Source organism: Danio aesculapii, chromosome 23 (assembly GCF_903798145.1).
Source record: "Danio aesculapii chromosome 23, fDanAes4.1, whole genome shotgun sequence".
Classification (NCBI taxonomy): Eukaryota; Metazoa; Chordata; class Actinopteri; order Cypriniformes; family Danionidae; genus Danio; species Danio aesculapii.
Genome location: NC_079457.1, coordinates 13,582,234 through 13,608,800, shown reverse-complemented (window position 1 = coordinate 13,608,800; position 26,567 = coordinate 13,582,234). Strand labels below are relative to the sequence as shown.

The following is a 26,567-nucleotide window of genomic DNA, read 5'->3' as shown; positions in this document are numbered from 1 at the left end:
AATAAAATATGTGACCCTGGACCAAAAAAACAAAACAAAACAAAAAACAACAGTGTTAATTTGTATGGATATGTGTTTGGCAAAAGCATAGTTCTTGATTTTACTTTTATGCCAACAATTATTAGAATAGTAAGTAAAGATCCTATTATCAAGACATTTAGTAAATTTCATACTGTAAATATATGAAAACGTTGTTTTTGATGGGTAAAATGCAATGCTAATAACTTAATTTGGATGACTTTAAAGATGATTTTGTCAAGTATTTGTTTCATTTGTTTAAATAGTTGTATCTTGGCTAAATACTGTCATATATTGAAATATTTTTTATTCAATTATATATTCTATTAAGGACAACTCCCGGTTGGATCAGTTGGCATTTCTGTGTGGAGTTAGCATGTAATCCTCATTCCGCTGTGGCAACCCCTGATGAATAAATGGGCTAAGACTAAGAAAAACATTATATTATATTATATTATATTATATTATATTATATTATATTATATTATATTATATTATATTATATTATATTATATTATATTATATTATGTTATATTATATTATATTATATTATATTATATTATATTATATTACATTACATTACATTCAAATAAATATAATTGCATTATAATATTTCTAAAAGATTTATAATATTTATTTATATTTTTCCACAGGTATTTTAGCTGGCATCATCAACATTTACAAATAACAAAGCTAAATAAATAAATTAATCTGTCTTTTTGTCTTGTTTCTTATCTAAATATCAAAACATTCTTAAATCAAGAGACATTTTCTAGACAAAAACAAAATATTTAGTTGTAATATCTGCTATTGGGGTAAGTAGAATAATCTTATTTCAAACAGAAATATATACACTTCTTGACAAAAGTCTTGTTGCCTATCCAAGTTTTAGGAACAACAAATAATAACTTGACTTCTAGTTGATCATTTGGTATCAGAAGTGGCTAATATGAAAGGCAAAGGCCTTTAGATAACACTTATTTTACCAAAATAAAATATGATCATGCCTTGATTTTTATTTATATAATTAGGACAGTAAGGTCTGACTTTGCTCAGACAAAAGTCTTGTCACTTAACAGAAATAATGTACAGTATAGAATTTAAAGCCAAGGTGCAGTGGGAAAAGAATTAATATTGTGTTTGACTCCCATGAGTTTGGAGGACTGCATCCATATATCTCTGCACTGACTCAAATAACTTATTAATAAAGTCATCTGGAATGGCAAAGAAAGGGTTCTTGCAGGACTCACAGAGTTCATCAAAATTCTTTGGTTTCATCTTCAATGCCTTCTCCTTCATCCTACCCCAGACATACACGACAATGTTCATGTCTGGTGACTGGGCTGGCCAATCTTGGAGTAATCTTGGAGCTTTCAGGAACTTTGATGTGGAGGCTGAAGTATGAGAAGGAGCGCTATCCTGCTGAAGAATTTGCCCTCTCCTGTGGTTTGTAATGTAATGGACAGCACAAATGTCTTGATAACTCAGGCTGTTGATGTTGCCATCCACTCTGCAGATCTCTCGCGCTCCCCCATACTAAATGTAACCCCAAACCATGATTTTTCCTTCACCGAACTTGACTGATTTCAATGAGAATCTTGGGTCCATGCGAGTTCCAATAGGTCTTCTGCAGTGTTTGTGATGACTGGGATGCTGTTCAACAGAAGATTCATCTGAAAAAAATCTACCTTCTGACACTTTTCAAGTTTAGAAGTCAAGTTTGTTGCTCTTAAAACTGGGATCAATGAAAAAACTTTTGTCAGGTAGTGTGTGTACAGTTGAAGTCAGAATTAGTAGCCCCCACCCCGCCCACCCCCCCTAAATCATTAGCCCCCCTGTTCATTTTTTTTTCCCCCAATTTCTGTTTAACGGAGAGAAGATTTTTCAAAACACTTTTCAAAACATAATAGTTTTAATAACCTCATTTCTAAAAACTGATTTCTTTTATCTTTACCATGATGACAGCACATAATATTTTACTAGATATTTTTCAAGACACTTCTATACAGCTTGAAGTGACATTTAAAGGCTTAACTAGGTTAATTAGGTTACCTAGGCAGGTTAGGGTAATTAGGCAAGTTATTGTATAATGATGGTTTGATCTGTAGACTATCGAAAAAAAATATAGCTTAAAAGGGCTAATAATTTTGACCTTAAAATGGTGTTTAAAAAATTAAAAACTGCTTTTATTCTACCCGAAATAAAACAAATAAGACTTTGTCCAGAAGAAAAAATATTATCAGACGTATTGTGAAAACTTCCTTGCTCTGTTAAACATAATTTGGGAAATATAAAAAAAAAAAGAAAAAAAAAATTTAAAGGGGGGCTGATAATTCTGACTTCAACTGTATATATTATTTTACTTGCCCTACTGGTAGATAATTTAGCTTTTAAGGAAAAGCCTGCTTCATTAGGAAGACATAATTTTGAAAACAAAATATTATTTTAGTATTTCATAGTCTAGAAAAGGCTTCTTGATAGATTTTTTAAGGTAATTGGACAAGAAACAAGACAAACTTTAATCCACATTGTTTTTTTGGTAATGTTTTTTTTTTTTTTTAATAATTCACAACACATAACGACTACTGCATTCATTCGAGACTATTATTTCCATCGTGGGACCCTTCAATCCTCAAAATAATTTCCAGGTGACATTTAAAAGTTGCATTGCAGCCTAGATCTTTTCAATCCGAGCCTGATCAGGCATCTGAACATGTCCTTTTCTTTACCCTGCCGGTGTGTTTGTAAATTGAATGGGAGGAGTAGGGAACACCAGCGGCGTTATTAAAACCTACTGGAGATATGAACCAGGGCTCTGTAAACAAACCTGATGGGGAAGCCACATGCGGCTCGGTGACTCTGCGGAGCTCCATCGGGCCGCTGCTTTAATTGCCTCGGGCGTCAGTCGCCTTATTAATACTGCGCTGTGCTCTCCATTCGCTTGCCACTGAATAAATAGACTGTGATGCAGTTTCCCCCCCTCTCCCCTTCCTTCAATACAGCGAGCCTGTGTTAGTGTTCAATTACTGTGTGCTACACAAAGGTGAGGGTTTCACTGCTAATGAAAAGGTGCAATTTGTTCAGAGTCAATAAAGGCCTGTATGGCGAGCACAGAGAGCTCTTATCAGTTTCTCCAAGAACGCAGCAAACAAAGGCAAAAAAAAACTGCAGGCTCACTGCTGAACCAAATGTGTTTACGAGGCTTGTAGGCGCTTGCGGTCAGCATGACGTCTGCATGCTAAATATGAAACACATATTTTCAGGGTATGAGGCCTGAAACTTTTGAATGGCAATGTGTGTTCATTTCATGGTCACAAACTGGAACTGGATGAATGGCTGAATGATAGAAACACTCAAAAAAAATCAGGGTTCCACACAGTTCATTCATGTTGTCCCAACACAAATCGATTAAGTTTGCGTAATGGATACATGGGTGGGTGGGAGGGTTTATGGATGGATGGATGGATAGATGAATTGATAGATACTGTAGATAGATTGGTAGATATTGTGGATGGATGGATGGATGGATGGATGGGGGGTTGGGTGAGTTTGGGGATTCATGGATGGATGGATGGATACTGTAGATAGATTGATAGATATTGTAGATAGATTGGAAGATACTACAGATAGATTGATAGATACTATGGATGGATGTATGGATGGATGGGTGGGTGGGTTAGTGGGTGGGTGTATGGATGATAGATTGGTTGATACTGTAGATGGATTACTAGATACTGTAGATGGATGGGTAGATGGGTGGGTTTGTGGATTCATGGATGGGTGGTTGGGTGGGTGGGTTTGTGGATTCATGGGTGGATGGATGGATAGGTGGTTGGATGGGTGGGTTTGGAGATTCATGGATGGATGGATGGATAGATAGATGGATGGATACTGTAGATTGATGGATATTGTTGATCGGTAGATACTACAGATAGATTTATAGATACTATGGATGGATGGATGGATGGTTGGGTGTATGGGTGATATATTAGTCGATACTGTAGATAGATTGGTAGATACTGTAGGTGGATGGATATTGCAGCTAGATTGGTATGTAATGTAGATTGGTATATATGATGGATGGGTGGATTTATGGATTAATGGATGGATGGATGGATGGATGCTGTAGATTGGTAGATACGATAGATAGATTGGTAGATACGATAGATAGATAGATAGATAGATAGATAGATAGATAGATAGATAGATAGATAGATAGATAGATTAACATTTAAATGAAATAAGTAACAAAATATTATATTTAAAATGTAAAATGTAATTTGTAAATATTTAAACTTTTTATTTATAATACTATATATTATATATTATATACTATTTAAAAAAGACATATTATTTATACATAAATTATATATAAAAAATACAATAAAACTGTATAGATGAAATAAATAATAATAATAAAAAGTAAGTTCAGAAAAAGTGTTCAGATAAATAATTGTTATTTTTAATAATTATTATTTATTTCATCAATACACTGTCATTGTATTTTGGAGATTTTGGGTAAAAAAGACAAACGTTTTATTTACTTCTTTTTAAATAAAATATATATTTTATGTTTTTTACTCAAATTCAAAATTATAAAAATACGAGAAGGGTATAAATGGACATATGTACAAGTAATTTTGCACTTTGAAATAAAATCATGGTTAACTTCAAAAAGATAATTAAAAAGGATATAATGCAATATGAAACAAACATGTTCTCATGTTTCGTGAGGTTCATTTTACCTTCTGATGCATCATGGTACCAAAAGTGTTTTCCTCTCTCTCTTCCCTTCTGTATCAAAGCATGAGTATAGAGGTGGATGCTTTGATCTAGTTGCGTCCTTCCATCATGCACTGCTCCAGGTTTGTTTTTTTAGGGTTTTATATGTTGCACCTGAGATCTGTGAAACACTGTGTCCTCCTCACTCTGCCTTACTTTTTATTACCTTCCTTTATTTAAGCTTATTTTAAGCACCAGAAATATAGTATCTGCATAAAAGGAGAGGTCTTGATGGATACAGGATCTTATGCCCATGCTTACACTGCTGCCTAGTTAAAGTGCTCAGTTGGCACCATAACCGGGGTGCCAGTGCCAAGTCTTTAAAATGGCACACGCCCTCAAAAAAGCTTAATTGCATCTTGCTCTGTGCCCTGGTTTTCCAATCGGTTGGCATGACAACGGTGGCAGTGGCCTTGAAGCTTCGCCTTCGCCCGTTCTGGATTTAGCAAAGCTGAAGGTGTCTCAATAGCCACATTTACTCAAGTAGTAGGGCTTTGATCTTCTTTCAGTGCTGTTATTTGAATGTCTTTATAATGCATTATAATAGGATGTCATTATGTTTTCCATAGAGCAGTTTTGTGTTTCATACCTTTAAATGCATGACAAAGAATCTCAAAATCTATTGTGTATCCCAAGTGAAAGCCACCGTTCTGACAAGATATCAACAAACATTGGGTCTCATTCACTAATTCATTAATTCGCAATAATATCATTTATTAATATTCCACATTTGCACTCGCATGAGAGCCACTCATACGTGCATAAATCTGTTCTTAACTTCTAATATTAGTGAATTTGGAGTATTGGAAATGAGCAGTCGTTTGAACAATGTAATTTGCATAGCTATTTGCATATGACACACCCACTCCATCTCAATACAAGGGCTTTCATCGCTCTCGTCAAACATATGCTGCTCTCTCAGCAGATCCCTGAACGAGGCCAAATGTGTCGTTCTCAAAAACCAGTTCAGACACTGTAAATGCTTATAATACCAGATCCAGATCTTAAAATGTTAGCTTAAAAACACTGAATAACTTAATGAACATTGGACGTTCTTTCTGCTCTCATTTTCTATGAGTGCATTGAAAGTATTGTATGGATGAATGAATAAATGAATTACTGATTGAATGAATTAATGAAAGATTGAATGAATTAATGAATGGATTTATTTATTTGTTATTGAAATAATGAGTTAATTCAATTTTAATAATTTTTAATAATTTAAATGAATGGAATAATGAAAGATTGATTGAATGAATAAATAAATGATTGAATATATTGGATGAATGGATGAATAAATGAATTACAGATTAAATGAAATAATGAACTGATGAAAGATTGATTGAATGAATGAATGAATCAATGAATGAATGGATGCATTTATTTGTTATTGAAATAATGAATGAATTAATAAATGAATGTATAAATAAGGAAAGATTGATTTAATTTATGAATGATTAAATGTTTTGGATGAATGAACGAATCAATGAATTAAAGATTGAAGGAATTAATGAAAGATTGATTGAATGAATGAACTTATTTGTTTTTGAAATAATGAATGAATTAATGAATGGATGGATTAATAAAAGATTGATTGAATGAATGACTGATTGAATGTATTGGATGAATGAATGAATAAATAAATTACAGATTGAATGAATTAATGAAAGATTAAATAAACAAATTATTTATTTGTTATTGAAATAATGAACGAATTAACAAGTGAATGTATTCCTTAATGAAAGATTGATTGAATGATTGAATGTATTAGATAAATGAATTAATTAATAAATTACAGATTGGATGAATTAATTAATTAATGAAAGATTGAATAAATTAATAATTCATTGATTTGTTATTGAAATAATTAATTAATGGATTGATTAATAAAAGATTGATTGAATGAATAACTGATTGAATGTATTGGATGAATGAATAAATAAATGACAGAATCAATGAAAGATTGAATGAATGAATTAATTTGTTATTGAAATTATGAATTAACAAATGAATGGATTATTTAATGAAAGATTGATTGATTGATTGAATGAATGAATGAATGAATGGTTGAATGTATTGGATGAATGATGATTAAACGAATTAGAGATTGAATGAATTAATGAATTTATGAAAGATTGAATTAATTAATGAATTCATTTGTTTTTGAAATAATGAATGGATTAATGAATGAATGTATGTTTTCATTAATAAAATATTGATTAAATGAATGATTGAATGTATTGGGAATGGATGAATAAATGAATTGCAGACTGAATGAATGTTTTTATTTGTTATTGAAATACTACATGAATTAATGTATTAATTAATAAAAGATTGATTAAAGGAATGAATGAATGTATTGGGTGAATGGATGAATAAATGAAGTGCAGATTGAATGAATTTATTTATTTGTTATTGGAGTAATAAATGGATGAATGGATGGATGGATGGATGGATGGATGGATAAATTAAAGAAGGATTGAATGAATGAATACATGAATTAATGAATAGATAAATGGATAAATATTAATTTATTGATTGATTAATGAAAGAAATATATATTGAATGAATGAACAAACTAATGAGCAAGCTAACTAACCAATTATTGAATGAATTAATAAATGAATGAATGAATAAACTAATGCATTGATTATTTAATTAATGAAATAATAAACAGATTAATGGATGAATTAATGATATATTGAATGAATGTTCAATTAGTTGATGAATGAACGAATGAATTGCAGATTGACTGAATTTATGTATTTGTTATTGAAATAATAAATGAATGAATGAATTTATGGATTAATTAATAAAAGATTGCTTGAATGAATGAATGAATTTACAAATTATTGAAATATTGAAAAATTGAATGAATTAAATTATTATTTTTGTTAATTAATGAAATAATGAATGAATTAATTGGATGGATGGATGGATGGATGGATGGATGGATGAATTAAAGAAGAATTGAATGAATGAATGAATGAATGAATGAATGAATGAATGAATGAATGAATGAATGAATGAATGAATGAATAGTTAAAAGGATGAATATTAATTTTTGATTGATTAATGAAAGAATTAAATATTGAATGAACGAACAAACTAACCAAATATTGAATGAATGAATGAATGCATTTGTTATTTAATTAATGAAAAAATTAACAAATTAATGGATGAATTAATAACATATAGAATGAATGTTCAATTAGTCGATGAATGAATGAATGAAGTGTGGAAAGTTATCACCTTGATTTATAGAAAACCCCTACTAAAATGTGACTCTGTGTCAGCGGTTTATATACCCAAAGTTAAGCATATTTACTACTAGATTATATGATGACAATAAGAATATTCAATTTAAGAATCATTGTAGCTCTAAAATACTCATTAATGGTAATTCTAAATCATTCTACTTCAACGCTGTCTTTCCAACCACTAGGTTTTACCCATTTGTCAGCATTATGTGTTTAAGTGTTTAGTTTTGTTTCATTTTTACATAAACATCAGTAAATGAAAATGGAACAATATTTCAAGCATATTTTGGCTTTCATTCTCAGCTGTTATTTCAAGTTCACTACTGAGACTTTATTTCAGTATGTTGGTGTACTTCCAACTGAGATGGAATATTAAGTAGGAGCGGGACTTTCTTTTTGCTCATCATTCCCTCATAGCAAACTAAAAGTAAGAGGGGTGTGATTAAGAATGTTATGGCTGGAGCCGTCAAACTAACATCAAGGACAAATACTCCAAACATTGCAAAGCAAACAACAAGCAAAGGATCAGATTTTGATTGAAGATTATCAAAATACAAACTTTCTTTTCAATGTAACTTACACAGATTAATTTTCCACACAAAGAATAACAATGTGCACTAGCAAATTCTGATTTCACTTAGACTTAATAACTGTAAATCAGACTCTTAGTACTTATTGCATGTAAATATTATTTGATATGGACACCAAAACGAATGCCTCTCAGACATATTGTTGAAGCTTTTTTCATGTTATTTATTCTAAAGTCATTTCCTTTCTTGTGTTTGCAGGAGTGTCCCCAGATCCTCCCGTCCACTCAGATCTACATCCCGGTTGGTGTCATGAAGCCCATCACCCTGTTGGCTCGAAACCTCCCGCAGCCCCAGTCTGGCCAGAGGAACTATGAGTGTATTTTCTACATCCAGGGCAAGGAGTACAGCGTCACTGCCCTGCGCTTCAACAGCACTAGCATACAGTGTCAGAAGACCATGGTGAGTTTCAACTGTTGTCATTTGCTTTTTTGGTTTGAGTTTTGAGATTTTTGCTGTAGGTGGCTGCTGTTTGATTAGGAGATGACTTAAGAAAGCTATCGGGTGTAACTGATTTATTTTATCTTTGTTATGATGACAGTAAATAATATTTGACTAGATATTTTTCAAGACACTTCTATACAGCTTAAAGTAACATTTAAAGGCTTAACTAGGTTAATTAGATCAACTAGGCAGGTTAGGGTAGTTAGACAAGTTATTGTATAACAGTGGTTTGTTCTGCAGACTATAGAAAAAAAATAGCTTAAAGGGGCCAATAATTTTGACCTTTAAATGGCTTTAAGACATCTGATCTGGATCCTATTTTAACGTCAGGAATTAAAAAAAAAGACTCTTATTGTGTTTATATCACCCCAATATAACTGTGGACACACTATACCCAAATACAGTACTTTGCAAACAGCATCCAAAAGATGATTTCCATTATAGGTGCCCTTTAAAACAATTGAGTAAATCTAATGAATCGCTTTTGTCCACTGTAATTTGAGCTTGTTTTGGGGTTTTTCATGCTGTTGGAATGTATTTCCATCTAAACTGCAGAGCATGTCACGTCTACTTTATGATCGCATGGAGCATTCTGACAAGCGGTGACCCTCTTAAATCGTCACTAGTTGTTTAAGGGCCATTATTGGTGGAGAATCGCTAGTCCAAATAGCCAGCCATTTTCCTACTGCACTTGCTGACACAAGCCTTCCCCTTCATTACCTTTTGGCCAATCAACATTTTGTCTGGCTGTCAAAAATCCCATCAGGCACCGGGCAGGCGCCGCCGGACCATTAGGGCCTGATGAAACACGTGCCACTTGTTATCGTTTTAACAGACTGCTTTGCAAAGGCAGTCATTAGTGGATGGGTATTTGATGGCACCGTGACACTTCTTCTCGCCATGCCTTATTGATGGCCGTTATAGGACGCTGCCTCTTTCTCTTTTGTGTTGAGATTCCCGGTGTTACCGAGCGGGAGCTAATTACACGGCTAAGAGTTTTGCAGAGAGCCATCTCGCTAAAGACTTTATCGACTGTTTGCTGTCGCAGGCAGTTCAAATCAACAGCGTTTGGTGCGTCGCTGATGAGAAGCTATTCCTCTGTCTCTGCCAGAGTGATGTTAACTTTATAGCATGAACTTACACCATAGAATAAATAAATATGTGTATATTAAAATAAACATGGAACCACTTTAACAGTTGAGTTGAGTATGGGCCTGGCGGGAGCACTTTTAGCTTAGCCTAGCATAGATCACTGAATCTGGTTAGAGCATTAGCATCTCATTTAAAAATGACCAAAGATAATTTTCCTATTTAAAGCTTGACTCTTCTGTAGTTACATAATGTACTAAGGCCAAGTTAGCTATTTTCTAGACCGATATGGCTAGGAACTATAGTCTCATTCTGACGTAATAATCAAGAGGCTTTGCTGCTGTACCATGGCTGCAGTAGGCATAATGATATTATGCAGATTCTAACTGGTGATGCAAGTCTAGGGCTTGGTGTTGGGGACTATTTACAGACGCTGTGTTATTTGCTTATGTATTTATTCCTGGTCTTTGCTGTTTTTCCAAAGTTCCTTACTTTACTTTTGTCATCTATGGTGCTCCAATGTTCGATATTTCAATATTTCAAGTTTTATATTTATTTTGTTTATTTATTTATTTATTTATTTATTTATTTATTTATTTATTTATTTATTTATTTATTTGTTTGTTTATTTGTTTGTTTATTTGTTTATTTATTTATTTGTTTGTTTGTTTATTATTTATTTTAGATAGCCTTTGAACTCTGCAGTTTTCAGAACACTTGAACAGTTAAACAGTTGAGTTTTACCATATTTGTATCCATTTAGCCAATCTCCGGGTCTATCAGTAGCACTTTAGATTAGCTTAGCATAGATCATTGAATCTGATTAGACCATTAGCATCTCATTTAAAAATGACCAAAGATTTTCAATAATTTTTCTATTTAAAGCTTGACTCTTCTGTAGATACATAATGTACTAAGGCCAATTTTGCTATTTTCAAGACCGATATGGCTAGGAACTATAGTCTCATTCTGACGTAATAATCAAGAGGCTGCTGTACCATGGCTGCAGCAGGCATAATGATCTTATGTAGATTCTAACTAGTGGTGGAAGTCTAGGGCTTGGTGTTGGGGACTATTTTCAGGTGCTGTGTAATTTGCTTATGTATTTGTTTTTGGTCTTCGCAGGTTTTCCAAAGTTCCTTACTTTAGTTTTGTCATCTGTGGTTTTCCAATATTCAATATTCCAATATTTTATTTATTTATTTATTTATTTATTTATTTATTTATTTATTTATTTATTTATTTATTTATTTATTTATTTATTTGTTTGTTTGTTTGTTTGGTTTGGTTGTTTATTATTTATTTAATTACTTAGTTTTAGTTAATTATTTATTTACTTATTTGCTTATTTACTTAGTTACAGTACTTACTTATTTATTTATTCATTTATTTATTTATTCTATATATTTTTTTAGATTGCTTTTGTACTGTGCAGTTTTCAGAACACTTGAACAGTTAAACAGTTGAGTTTTACCATTTTTGTATCCATTCAGCCAATCTCCAGGTCTGGCAGGAGCACTTTTATATTAGCTTAGCATAGATCATTCAATCTGATTAGACCATTAGCATCTCATTTAAAAAATGACCAAAAAACTTTCAATAATTTTCCTATTTAAAACTTGACTCTTCTATCATTCCGGTGTAATAATCAAGAGGCTTTGATGCTGTACCATGGCTGCAGTAGGTGCAATGATATTATGCAGATTCTAAATGGTGGTGCAAGTCTAGGGCTTGGTGTTGTGGACTATTTTCAGGCAATGCGTAGTTTACATATTTTCTTGTTCTTGTTTACCTGTGGTTTTCCTCTATTCATTTTTGGTCTGTAGTTCCCTATATATGTTTGGTGTTGTGTGGTTTTCCAAAGTTCCTTACTTTACTTTTGTCATCTATGGTTTTCCAATATTCATTTACATTTACATTAACATTTAGTCATTTAGCAGACGCTTTTATCCAAAGCGACTTACAAATGAGGACAAGGAAGCAATTTACACAACTATAAGAGCAGCAGTGAACAAGTGCTATAGACAAGTTTCAGGTGTGTAAAGTCTAAGAAGCAATGCATTAGTAAAACTTTTTTTTTTTTTTTTTTTTTTTGAGAGAGAGAGAGAGAGAGGGCACAGTTAGTGGTATAGCCAGAGAGGCAGTTGCAGATTAGGAAGGAAAGTGGAGACTAAACAGTTGCGTTTTTAGTCGTTTCTTGAAGACAGCAAGTGACTCTGCTGTTCTGATGTAGTTAGGGAGTTCATTCCACCAACTGGGCAGATTGAATGTGAGAGTTCGGGAAAGTGATTTCTTCCCTCTTTGGGATGGAACAACGAGGCGACGTTCATTCACAGAACGCAAGTTTCTGGAGGGCACATATATCTGCAGAAGTGAGAGCAGATACGAAGGAGCACAGCTAGAGGTCACTTTGTAAGCAAACATCAGAGCTTTGAATTTGATGCGGGCAGCAACTGGCAGCCAGTGCAAAATATTCAATATTTCAATATTTATTTTAATTTGTGTTTATTTCAAATTAATTTTATATATATATATATATATATATATATATATATATATATATATATATATATATATATTTCAATTAATTAATTAATTAATTAATTAATTAATTCCATTCATTCATTCATTCATTCATTCATTCATTCTATTTTATTTTAATTTTAATTTTAATTTTAATTTTAATTTTTATTTTATTTTTATTTTAAATTTTATTTTATTTTATTTTATTTTATTTTATTTTATTTTATTTTATTTATTTATTTTTTATTTTATTTATTATTATTATTTTTTTCTGTGGTTCCTTGCATTAATGATCAGCGGTTTTGCAAGGTGCTTTATTTCGCCATGGTCATTTGCATTTGTACATTTTGTTTGTTTGATGGTTTGGTGATTACTTAAGAAATTAAAATGTTTAATGTTACTTTTCATAAGTACATTGTTTGTCTTAAGTGATTAATCAATTAATCCATGCTAGTTAATCCACTGAACAAAAAACTGTTTGTTTTGGGAATGTTTAATCAATAAAACTATTTGCTTCCTCTCTGGAACTTCAGTCTTTCTCTAATGATGTCAGTTTGATGGCATGGGCAAAATTTGCATAGCCACACCCCTCCAACCATTAGTTTGCTCCAAGTGAAAGACGAATATCACAAAGTTAAGCACAAATATAAGCCCCACCCCTTACTCCATATTTAGGTTCAGTTAGAAATCCGTTATCCAACTGAAATAAACATCTGCAGACACTTCCGGTTCATGCCAACTTTGAGCGGTTTTTCCAAAGTTCCTCACTACTTTTTCCCTAGGTCATCTGCGGTTTGTGCAGGCGCCGGAACCACAGCGTGTGTTTGGTTCTGTGCTGCTGGGTATTCAGACAGCCTGTCACTCCTAATGAGAGCCCGCAATTACAGCCGTGTTAAGATCCCACTGCAATTACACCATTAAATGCCAGCAATTATCAGTTACTTAGCGCGCAGTGATTTTAGCGCGAGTGCTGTGTAGCCCTGCGTGAAAGTTCCATTACCAGGAGTAGGAGCATGCTAAGAGTGACAGGCTTTGGTGCAGATCAAGAGTCGCTATTGTTTTAGTCATTCACGGAGTCACTTCTTACGGATTAAATGACCGTTCGTCAATAGGCTTCGAGGCTGAACCCGCTCCCGGAGCATTCCACTAAACTTCCATGTTTAAAGCGATTCGGCTGAGGTGGCAGACGGCAGGTCAGATAAATGAATCACCCGCCAAAACCCCTGCAGTTCTTTTCATTCACACCGCTGAAACCTTTTCCATCTGAATGATTAATTATGACGCAGACTAACGCTTCTGTTGAATTCACAGCCATTTGAACTGTTTCTTTGCTATAATACTGCTGTTTCCTGTGACTTTAATTCACTGCTGACGAGTGTTCGAAGTCAACTTTTACATAGTCTGCTTACTTTTTGCTGAAATTCTACTAACAGCTACAGTTAGTTTTTATTTCACACTACAGTATAAGAGTTTTATACTACAGTTCCTATGTGGTACAGAACTGTATTCTCTTTTTTAAAAAAGTCTTTAGCCAGTTATGAGTAAATGTAACAAAACGTTGGCAAGATTAAAGTAATATGGTTTTACAACTGCTCATTCAAATTTATTGATGGATTTTTGAACATTTGCTGTATTTTTTTTGTAAAAGATACTCCAATAATCAATTTATAACTTTGAAAAAGGCAAGGCAAGTTTATTTTGTATAGCGCATTTCATACAAATTGGTAACTTATAGTGCTTTACATAAACAAGAATAAAAGAAACAAGAAATAAAAATGATTAAAAGAATTAAAAATTATTAAAACAAATAAAAACAAATTAAATTGTTAAAATGTGTTTTAAAGAAATGAAAAAGAAAAGAAAGACATAATAATGTGATCTGTTGGGTGTAGCACAGTGCTCATTCAGTAAAGGCACAGCTAAACAGATGTCTTTTTAGTCTTGATTTGAATATGCCTAATGTTGGAGCACATCTGATCATTTCTGAAAGCTGATTCCAGCAGCAGGGGGCGTAATAGCCGAAAGCTGATTCACCCTGCTTTGACTGAACTCTTGGAATTTCTAATTTACTTGATCTTAAAGGTCTGAGTGATCTGTTAGGTTTGTATTCAGTGAGCATATTTGTGATGTATTGAGGTCCTAGGCCATTAAGTGATTTATAGACGAGTAATAATACTTTAAAATCTATTCTGAATGTAACTGGTAGCCAGTGTAAAGACCTGAAGACAGGTGTGATGTCCTCTGATTTTCTGGTTCTGGTCAGAATCCTGGCAGCAGCGTTCTGGATGAGCTGCAACTGACTGACTATCTTTTTGGGAAAGCCAGTCAGGAGTCCAGTACAGTAATCCACCCTGTTGGTGATAAAAGCATGAACAAGTTTCTTTAAGTCCTCGCTGCTTAATTGTTTTGACAATATTCACAATCCTCATCTGTGTTACAAAGTTAAATATGTTTTTCTTTTTTATTATTACTTTTTTATTATAAGTTTCACACACAAAAAAAAATCTTTTATGAGTAAATTTAACAAAATCTTGTCAAGATTAAAGTAATGTGGTTTCACAATTATGTATTCAAATGTAATTTAATTACATTTAATTGGTTATTACTTGTTTTGCCAATGGTAATGTGGTTTTACAATTGTTTTTCTATCACTCAAAAGTATCACTTTTTGTTTATTTATTTATTTTTTATTTATTTAATTTTTAATTTCATTAAAATTTTTTCACTCAAAGATTTCTAGTAAATATGACAATTTATTTTAACAGTAAATATTTTCTTGTAAAAAAAAAAATCTAATAATATATATGCAACTTAATTTTATTTATTTATTTTATTTTATTTTTCAAATTTCACAATCCTTAACTGTATTACCAAGCTAAACCTGGATTTTATTTAATTACTTGTTTGTTTGCTTGGTGATGCTTTGATGAATATTATTTTATTTTATTTTATTTTATTTTATTTTATTTTATTTTATTTTATTTTATTTTATTTTATTTTATTTTATTTTATTTTATTTTATTTTATTTTATTTTATTTTATTTTATTTTATTTTATTAATTTTTAAGAATTTTTATTTTATTTTATTTATTTTAAAAAAAAATTCACTCAAAAGTTCTAGAAGATGTGTAAAATTTTATTTTATTTATTTATATATTTTTTTGTTTTACAAACTATTTTACTAAACTAAACATTATCATACTATAGGTGAGACACAAAATCTGTACTGACAACATTAAACCCATCACAGAACATTTTTTTTTCCAATTGCAAAGCATAAAATTCATGTGGAATATGATGATCATATAACTGGTCAGCTGGTCAGAATAATCCAGCTCTCTGCGTATCCTCAGCGCTGGTCACTGGAGGTCAATAATATACTGTCAGGTCGAGCTGCTGAACAGCTGGTAGGAGGAGAGGAACCTGTGGGCAGATGGCAGACGGAGGATGATTAGACAGAGCCAGCTGATTGTGTTTGCCCCAGATTGATCAATTCCATCCTTTGTCTCTCTGTTTAAGACAATGAAGTGGCGAGTTAATAAAACAGGACGGTATGTTGGGAATCAGGCAGTTCTGATTCAATCGATTGAGGAAACAAAGGATAGAGAGCTTAGGATGAGATGTGCTGAGACCGTGGAACATCATTGAGCATTAGCAGGAGGAGCAAGAACTTATCTCTGATTTTCAGACTTTGGATTGGTGTCTATTGAGATGCTGCAGATGTGTTCATGTACATTATATATGGGCAATACTGGAGGAAGGTGATGTGTAATGCATGAGAAATGCTGAGGCTGAAGAGGCAGATTTACTGTAGAGTTTTAACTGCAGTTTAAACATGATGTCATTGTTTTAAATGGCCATACTGTATTTTTGTTCATCACATGTAGTGTTTGTGTTCATTTAATGTTGTTTTTGGCACATCGGATTAAAAACGGATGGATATACTATGGTTCACATCAAATTTGAGGGGCAATTTACAGGAAGGTTTACCGGTAATGTACTGTACTACTGTCTTTAGCAGTGCTTGACATGAACTACACTGTAAAAATGCAGGGTTCAACACAATTCCTTCATGCTATCCCAACACAAATTTATTACGTTATGTTAATTCTACTTAATTGTTTTTTTCAAATGTAAGTGGATTGAACATAAAATAATTAAGTTGTCCCCCAAAAATTCAAGAATTGTTATCTCATTTTAAATAAGTTTGAACAAAAAGCTAAATATTTTTTAATGTAACAATACTTTGAATCATTTAACAATAATTTTGTAAGCTTGCTATTGTTTGTTTTTGTTTTCTAATGTTTTATTTTATTTTATTTTTTTGTTTTGTGTTTTTTGTTTGTTTTGTTTTATGTTTTGTGTTAATGTTTTGTTTTTGTCCTGTTTCATGTTTTTATTTTATTTATAGGCTTTTTTGTGTTTGTTTTGTTTTTTTAAGTGTTTTTGTTTTGTCTTGTTTTCTGTTTTTTTAAATTTAGTTTTGTTCTGTTTTTATTTTGATAAATTAATTTATTTTTTATTTTGTTTGTGTTTTTGTCTTGTTTTTGTTTTGATTATTTAGTTTAGTTCCGTTCTGTTTTTATTTTGATTAATGTATTTTTTTGTTTATTTTTTGTCTTGTTTTTATTTTGATTATTTAGTTTTGTTCTGTTTTTGTTTTGATTAATTTAGTTTTTAGTTTTTTCTTTTGTGTTTTTTGTCTTGTTTTGTTTTTTATTTTGTTTTGTTTTGTTTAGTTTTTTGTGTGTGTTTTTTATTTTGTTTAGTTTTAATTCGTTTTAAAACATTTTTTTACTTGTTTTGTCTTGTTTTGTTTTCTGTTTTGTTTTTGGTTTTAGTTTAGTTTTATTTTGTTAATTTCATAAAAGCAACCCTTATTATATGTATAAAAAAAACTTTGTTTTGCTTAATTAATTGATTTTACCTCTTTGTCTTTTATTATGAAAAACCTGCAAAACAAAAATGCCTGAAAGCATCACTAAGAATGTACTGTATAAGTCTGGAAAAAATTAAATGATGATGATGATGATGATGATGATGATGATGATAATAATAATAATAATAATAATAATAATAATAATAATAATAATAATAATAATAATAATATTAATAATAATAATAATAATAATAATAATAAATTATAATAAAAATATATATACTATATAGTTGTTATATATTATATAACAATATATAATAAAATGATGTATATTTATTGTCTATTAGTTGGTTATATCAAACCAATTTCTGTGTAAAATAAATAAATTAATAAATAAATAAACTTAAAGACATAGTTACATAAATAATACATTTTCTCCTCTTCATTTAATTCTAAACCTGTATAACTTTCTTCCTTCGATTAACTATAAAAAAATAAATAAATAAAAAAACTCATTTGAAAATTAAAACGTTTTTACTCTACAAAATGAAAGATCAATGTCCAAAAAAATATATAGTTCTTTTCAACTCCTATTATATAGACAAAACAAGTGAAGTATTCTTAAAATGTCCTTTTGTTTTCCACAGATATAAGTAAGTCAGGTTTGGAACTGCATGCTGTGTATAAATATATATAAAAAAAGTCTGAAATATCAAATGACCTTTTCATAAACACAGACTTCTCTACATGCTTATAATCAGGTAATTTAGTCAGTTAACAGTTGAACAGCTACTCAGTCCACAGCTTTACCTCTGTCTTGAGCACCGACTTGCTGGAAAACACCTAAAAGAGAAGAGAAATGGTGAAAACTAGTGTGTAAAAGACAAGACGAAAGAGCTGAATCCTCTCTTCTCCATCTCTCTCTCTGAAGACCTGCGAGATGAGCAGAACAGGCTGATCCTATCAGACCCTGCTTTACAACATTACCTTCAGTTCAGATAAATGACCAGAGAGAGACTGACACACAAAACACAATGATGGAGAGAGAAAATCTCAGCCTCCATCTCCTCAGCTCCGTCTACAGCAAAATGAGGACTATCGGGAGCGTTTGATAGGATCCAATTAAAAGCCGTCGGAGATAAAATGATGATGAATTGCTGGCGTTCGGCTCCAGACTCGACACAGCAGAACACTGGGAAAGAGCCGGAGAAGGAGTAGGAGGGAGGGTCATCAGTTTTGCTGTGTTTTGGGGGTCCGGGAGGGAGAGGTGATTCTGTGAAGGGGGTGCGGGAGGACATCCTGCTGTGGGTTAAGAGTGTGTCTGGCGCTCCCGTGGAGTCCGGCTTCTGCTAGGAGGAAGATTCACCACCAACTCAATTCAAAACTCTCAACAACAACAACAAAAAAAACACTCTCTCTGAGATAAAACAACATCAACAAAAAACAAAAACACAACACCAGTAAAATAAGTACACGTAATGAGTTATGAAGTCAATTGGCAGAAGTGCTGTAAATATTTTAACAAGATTGTCAAATTTCGATAGCTGCTAAAGTATTAATATTGTTGTCTGGATGTGAGTAATATTTTAATAGTACTTATAGTAATACTTATTTAAAATGAGCTGAATCAACACAATTCTTGATTTTATTTTATTTTTTGGTGGGCTTTGGCAACTGAATTGTTTTATGTTCAATCCACTGAAATATGTACTAACTAATAATTTAGTTTAATTCCTTCATGTTGTCCCAACACAAATTGACTGTGTAAAACTGCAAACTCTGTGTATACACTTTAAAAAATAATATATATATAATGTGGTTGAAAAAACGTGGTTGAAACCTGAATATTTTATCTAAATAAGTTAAAGTAACATAAAAAATGTTACTACATTATCAAGTTGAATTTAATGTCTTTTTTTGTTCCCTTTTTTGTGGTGTACTGTTCATTTTATTTATCTTTGTTGTTTTTATTATTATTTTAGGTGTAAATTTAGCCTATTAAATATTTAATTAATAATAATAATTTAATAAATATTTAAACACGCAATTCACACACTTTTTTGGGTTGTTTTATTCAGTTAAAATATCATTTTCATTTTTTAATCCATTATTTTAGTTTACTAACTCTGATTGTAATACCTAAAATGTTAGGGTTTTGGTATTTAGTGATAATACTATAAAAATAAAATGTATAATCATGCCATTAATATTGAATAACCTTATATCATTACAATTAAAGAAAGGTATTTTTGAAGTGTTTAAGTATTTAAAAAACTAAATAAGTGTTATTTTATTTTTTTATTTAATTTAATTTTATTTAATTTAGTGTCATTTAATACAATATTATATTAAAAGATGTCTTTATGACCTCAAAAACACAAAATAAACGATTTCCTAGGATTCCGATATATATGGATATGTCATTTATATTATTTTTTAATGCGTTATTTTATTTTACTAACTGCTGTAATACCTAAAATGTTAGAATTTTGGTATTTAGTGACAATGCTATGAAAATAAACCATATAATTGTACCATTAATATTGAATAACCTTATATTAATACAATTAAAGAAAGGTATTTTTGAAGTGTATAAAAGTAAATATTTAATAAATAAATAAATAAATAAGTGTTACTTTAATTTAATACGATATTATATTCAAAGATGTTTGTAACTGCCTTTATGACCTCAAAAACACAGAATAAAAGATTTGCTATAATTCCTATTGATGTGGAAATTTCATTTATTTCATATTTTAATGCATTATTTTAGTTTACTAACTCTGCTGTAATAACTTAAATATTAGTCTTTTAGTATTTAGTGATAATACTATGAAAATAAAAGGTATATTAATACCAGTAATATTGACTAACCTTATATTAATACAATTATTTTGAAGTGTATAAAGTACCTGTTTAAAAACAAAATAAGTGTTTACTTTATTTTATTAATTTAATTTAATTTATTTTAACTTAACTTAACTTAACTTAACTTAACTTAACTTAACTATTTTATTTTATTTTAAAAGATGTTTGTAACTGCCTTATGACCTCTAAAACACACAAAAAGATTTCCTAAGATTCCTATTCAAATAGAAATGTTATTTATTTCATTTTTCATGCATTATTTTAGTTTACTAACTCTGCTGTAATACCTAAAATTTTAGTGTTTTAGTATTTAGTGATTTAGTATACTATGAAAATAAAAGGTATATTATACCATTAATATTGAATAAACCTATATTAATACAATTAAAGAAAGGTATTTTTGAAGTGTATAAAAGTATTTTTAAAAAATGTATATTTAAAAAGTATAATTAAAAAACAAAATAAGTGTTTTTAATTTAATTTAATTTAATTTAATTTAATTTAATTTAATTTAATTTAATTTAATTTAATTTAATTTAATTTAATTTTAATTTTAATTTTAATTTTTATTTTTATTTTTATTTTTATTTTTATTTTTATTTTATTTTATTTTATTTTATTTTATTTTATTTTATTTTATTTTACATAATATTCTATTCAAAGATGTTTGTAATTTGTCCTTTATGACCTCAAAAACACCAAATTTCGTAGGATTCCTATTGATATGGAAATTTCGAATTTCCAGGAGCAAAATCATCGATTTTGAATGCATATTACATCTCCATTGTGTGTGATGTGTGTATATGTGTGTGCATGCATGTGTGCGTGTGTTTAAAACCCCTCCTGATGTGCTGATGTGTTATTTTTACCCAGGCGCACAGGTATGCTATCAAAATGACTAATTATATAAGACTGACCCACACAAAAGGCGTCGTTTTTTTTTCCATCCCTCCCTCCTCACATTCCAGCAGCTGCTGTGTTTTGTTAACATCGGCACTTTCCAGCCCCGTGGAGTCGGATTCTCCTTTCCCTCCGTCCCCCTGATCAATGGGCTTGCCAGCGCAGGACGGGCGCAGGAGATGCCCAGTGTGTCTCTCTATTTCTGGCCTCCATTCATTTTCCCCTGTGAGGGTAATTATGCATTTTTGGGCACGCAGGTGGAGAGAGAAAGAAAGAAAGAAGGAAACGGGATCCGCTATATGCAACTCATATGCTGCTTTATTCTCAGACTACTGAACATGCAGGACTGTTTATTAAAGCTGGATCCATTATATGTGGTGTCTGTGTGTCTTGATCAGGGGTTAGTGTGTGCTTGTTCGCTTAAGGGAGGGTAGCTGGCTTGTTTTAGATGTGTAGGTGTGTAGTTTTAGGCTTTAGTTCTCTGTAAAACTGATCTTTCTTGCCTTTTTTTTATTTATTGCACACAATTTTTTTTTCATTTATTGCCATAAGTGGTTCTTAAAAAACCTTAAAAGGATGCAGTTGAAATATTTATGTCACATTTAAAAAAGCTGTTAGGAATTTACACTGTAGTCTCTCCATCCTCATTGTTATATAAATTTGGAAAAAACAAATTGGTTGATAAACAAATAAATAAATAAACAGGACTTCTATGTAGAATTGTTTTGTTTAGTGTGTTTTGTGTTTTTGTTTTGTGCTTTTTTTGTTTTGTTTATGGTTTTATGTTTTTATTTTGTTTTATGTTTTATGTTTTGTGTGTGTTTTTTGTTATCTTTTGATTTGTTTTGTTTAATGTTTTTTGTTTTATGTTTTGTGGTTTTTTTGTGTGTTTTTTGTTTTGTTTTATGATTTGTTTAATGTGTTTTTTGTTTTGTTTCGTTTAATGTTTCGTTTTATGTGTTTTTTATTTTGTTTTATGTTTTATGTTTTGTGTGTGTTTTTTGTTATCTTTTGATTTGTTTTGTTTAATGTTTTTTGTTTTATGTTTTGTGGTTTTTTTGTGTGTTTTTTGTTTTGTTTTATGATTTGTTTAATGTGTTTTTTGTTTTGTTTCGTTTAATGTTTCGTTTTATGTGTTTTTTATTTTGTTTTATGTTTTGTGTTTTTTGTGTGTTGTTTGTTATCTTTTGATTTGTTTTGTTTAATGTTTTTTGTTTTATGTTTTGTTTTCTTGTTTTTATGTTTGATGTTTTATGGTTTTTTTTTTTGTTTAGTTTTGTGTTTCATTTTTCTTTTGTTTTATGTTTCCTGTTTTTTGTGTTTTGTTTTTGTTTTATGTTATGTTTTGTATTTGTTTTGTTTTATTTTATATTATTGTTATTTTATTGACAAACCTCCCAAAAGCATCTCTAATAATGTAAAATACTTTTATTTTGCTATTTCCTCCTTGTATTTCCTTATGCGAAAATTGTAAAAGCACTAGAAAACATCACTAAAAATGTAATTTTTGTTTTGTGTTTTTTTGTGTTGTTTTTTGGTTTGTTTTGTTTTATGTTTTGTTTTTCTTTTGTTTTTGTTTAGTGTTTTGTTTTTTCTTTTGTTGTATATTTTGTTTAATGTGTTTTTGGTTTGTTTTGTTTTAAGTTTTGTGTTTTGATTTTCTTTTGTTTTATGTGTGGTGTTTTATGTTTTTTTAGTTAGTTTGTTTGTTTAGTTTTGTGTTTCATTGTTCTTTTGTTTTTCATTATCTTTTGTTTTATGGTTCTTGTTTTATGTGTTCTTTTGTTTGTTTTGTTTTGTTTTATGTTATGTTTTGTATTTGTTTTGTTTATTTTATATTATTGTTATTTTATTGACACAAACCTCCTAAAAGCATCTCTAATAATGTAAAATACTTTTAATTTGCTTTCTTCCCTGTATTTTCTTATGCAAAATTTGTAAAGGCTCCAGAAAGCATCACTAAGAATTTAAAATGCCGAACAAATATTCTTTGTTAATGTAATTAAGTAAAATATGATGATAAACAAAAATTTTGACCAATGAAAATAAATAAATAAATAAATAAATTATATATATATATAATTCACTGTAAACCAAAAACTAGCCCTTCTAGCTTAATAAACTTCTAATTAACTGTGTATTAAAAGCTGGTAAGGTTGGGTTTAGGTTTTGGGTAGGATTAGGGATGCAGAATAATATCACACTTTAGAACTGCTAATAAACACTTAATATCTATTAATATTATATTAATATTAAATAGGCAGGTAATAACCCAGCAGTTAATAGCATGTATTGTGAGCTAAACTAGCTTGTTTATCAGTTTGAAAACACATAATTGTTGTGGTCTTTCTGATCACTGAAACAAAGTTATAAAGACAGACGGTGACATTTATCAACACACCTGCCATGTCAGCTATATCCTGAGGGGCTTTAAAAATAATAATAATAATAATAATAAAAATTCTGCATGTGCCCATATGTGTGTGTGATGTTCGTCACATATGGAGTAAGTTGCCGGATCATGGTTATTCATAATTGGGTCATGCGCGTGTTTCTCCTCACCTTGTGTTGGAGGCCTCCATCGGCCTCTTGGGATCTCACACTTGCACAAGCAATTAATTACTCTCTGCCATGTCTCCACGATGACCATGGGCTGAATAATGAGCGTTATTATTCATCCAGTCTCAAGTAGACGCACACTTCTCCCCAAGCTCCTCTCCAACCAAACACAGACCGTTGTTTTCCACATTTTCCATAAAGACTGCATACGTGACCTTCAGATGTGAGTAGTAATGCGTTACATTTAATTCACTATATTTCCTTGTGTAAATTTAGTGTATTTTTTACTTTTAACTACTCTTTACTAAAATATCCCCCCCCCCCCCAAAAAAAAGGAATAAACACTAGAATAGTGTTATATATTTACAATACAATACAATATTCACTTATAAAGTACATTTGACCCATTCATGTGTGAGTTTTAAATACTCCAGGTGACCCTCCTGCTCGAGTTTTTTTTTTTATGACATGTAAATATTGACAAATGTTCCTATATATTGTTTACTTTCTGATACTCCAATTCCACTGTGATAGAACGTATATTTTGTCTTTTTAACAGATTAATAATGATCGTATTATTTGTTATATGACAGGCAATGGGCGCCGCCATTGTTGCTAGAAGGGATACAGCTGTGATCGGAAGTTAATGAGCAGTATTTATAATATTTATTAAATTAGGCATTAGTTGTATTTTATTACCTAGATGGGATACAGCTGAGGATACTCACGTCAATGAATATACTGACGTAAGTATCCTCATCTGTATCCCATCTAGACTTCACCCTCTCCTGAAGTCTAGATGGGATACAGCTGAGGATACTCTCATCAATATAGCATCATTTTTTTTGTGACACTGTACAAAAAATAATATGTTTACATTACTATGAGAGTTGGGTTTAGGGTTGAGGTAGGGGTATACTCTAATAAAATACAATTAATGTGTAATTTAATAAATGTTATTAACACTTCACATAGACTTCCATGTTTATTTATAATTTTCTGCCAAAATACATGAAGTTAAACAACTGTTTATCTGGGAGAGGAATGGAGAATATATTATAGTAAAAGTGTGTTTCTTACATGAACAAAGCACATCGTTAAGTTATATTGAAAAATAATAGTTATTGCCATCTCCGTAGACATCAACATGTATTTTACAAACCTTAAAGGGTATGTTGATGACGTGCGCTCTGAATGTTTGAATCACACTGGTGTGATTGTATGCTTCAGGGACCAGCTAGGACTGATCACACCGGTGTGATCGTATGTGTGAAAGGGTTCAAAACTACCATAACTGACCAAAGTGCTGTACACAGGAGTACAAATATCTTGCTGAATTATGCACTTTTGTTATGCCAAATGTTTCAAAGGATGTTTAAATCCAGAGATATAAGCAATTTAATTAGTGTACACATGCACATTTGTATTCAAATTTAATTTATATTTAAACAAATAATAATTATCTCAGAAAATGCATTTGACATTACACTCAAAAATATTTAGGCCTAACAAATAAGATTGATATATTCTGATTATATATAAAACAAGACAATTCTTGAGACTTTTTTTATGACAACTTAATTGTTTTATTCACTTAAATTTGTTAAGTTAACATAATCGATTTGTGTTGGGACAACATGATTAAGTTGTATGGAACACAGCATTTTTTACAGTGTACTTATTCACTCAAAACTGTTCAGACTGCTTATTTGAAATGAGCTGACACGACACGATTCTTGAGTTTGTTTTGAGACAACAATTTTTTTATGTTTATTATACTTAAATTGGTAACAAATAATATGTAAACATAATTCCTTCATGTTGTCCCAGAAGCAACTGTGTGAAACTAAAGCATTTTTATGGTGTCCACTGCAAAAAATATCATATGACAAAGTTTTCACAGCAAATGTTTATATATACTATATATTATGTTATGTTATGTTACAATTTGTATAAGTTATGACTAGTTTAACTTAATATTTTTAGTCAGTTGGTTTGATATAAGTTAAGATGAATAGAAAAGTTAATTTGATTCAACTCAAATTTAATAGTTATTTTTATTTACAGTGTACTTGAGTACAAATGTTGGCTTCTCTATCTAACTGGTGACTCTTCAGTAGGAACAATACACCCTTTAGTTGTTTCCACTCATTTTTTGTGGTCACATGACCTCAGTCACATGGTGCGACCTCCGTGATTAGCATCGAATACGCCGATTGTCTGACTGAGGTGAGTGCGTAGTGTAATGTCAAAGACATGTTAAAGATGATATGAATAAATCATGTCTATGTTTACCGGACGGCCCTCTGAGAACAAGGGTGGCTGTTGTTGAGATGGGACGTTAGTGTAGGAGGGCTCTTTAAAGTTAAATGGATCTGGGACGCTGGTGAGGAGACGTGGGCAGCAGGAGTGTGAGGGGTTTACATGTCTGCTTAGGGAAGAATGTGTTTGGGAGCGCAGAGGTCATTTGTGGTTTGCGTTTGATCAGAGTGGAGTGTTGAGAGGAGCTGCCAGTGATCGGCTGTCAGAAGAAAGGCCTCGTGAGTGGAGGCTGTTCAGCGGTTTGGCCTTGACCTTGTATCTTTTAGAGTTGTCAACTGACTCGTTAGCTTTCATTCAGACTCTTTTTTTATGACAGACATACATCAGATTTTTATT

The 26,567-nt window shown here is 31.0% G+C and overlaps 1 protein-coding gene across 1 annotated transcript in view; it reads left to right on the top strand.

The window, feature by feature from the left end:
• The window catches only part of plxna1a (plexin A1a), a 454,670-nt gene that overhangs the window by 298,091 nt on the left and 130,012 nt on the right, over nt 1–26,567 (top strand). Inside the window, exon 10 of the mRNA XM_056449070.1 lies at nt 8,849–9,049. Coding sequence (XP_056305045.1) covers nt 8,849–9,049 — 201 coding nt within the window. The remainder of the gene's footprint in view (nt 1–8,848; nt 9,050–26,567) is intronic.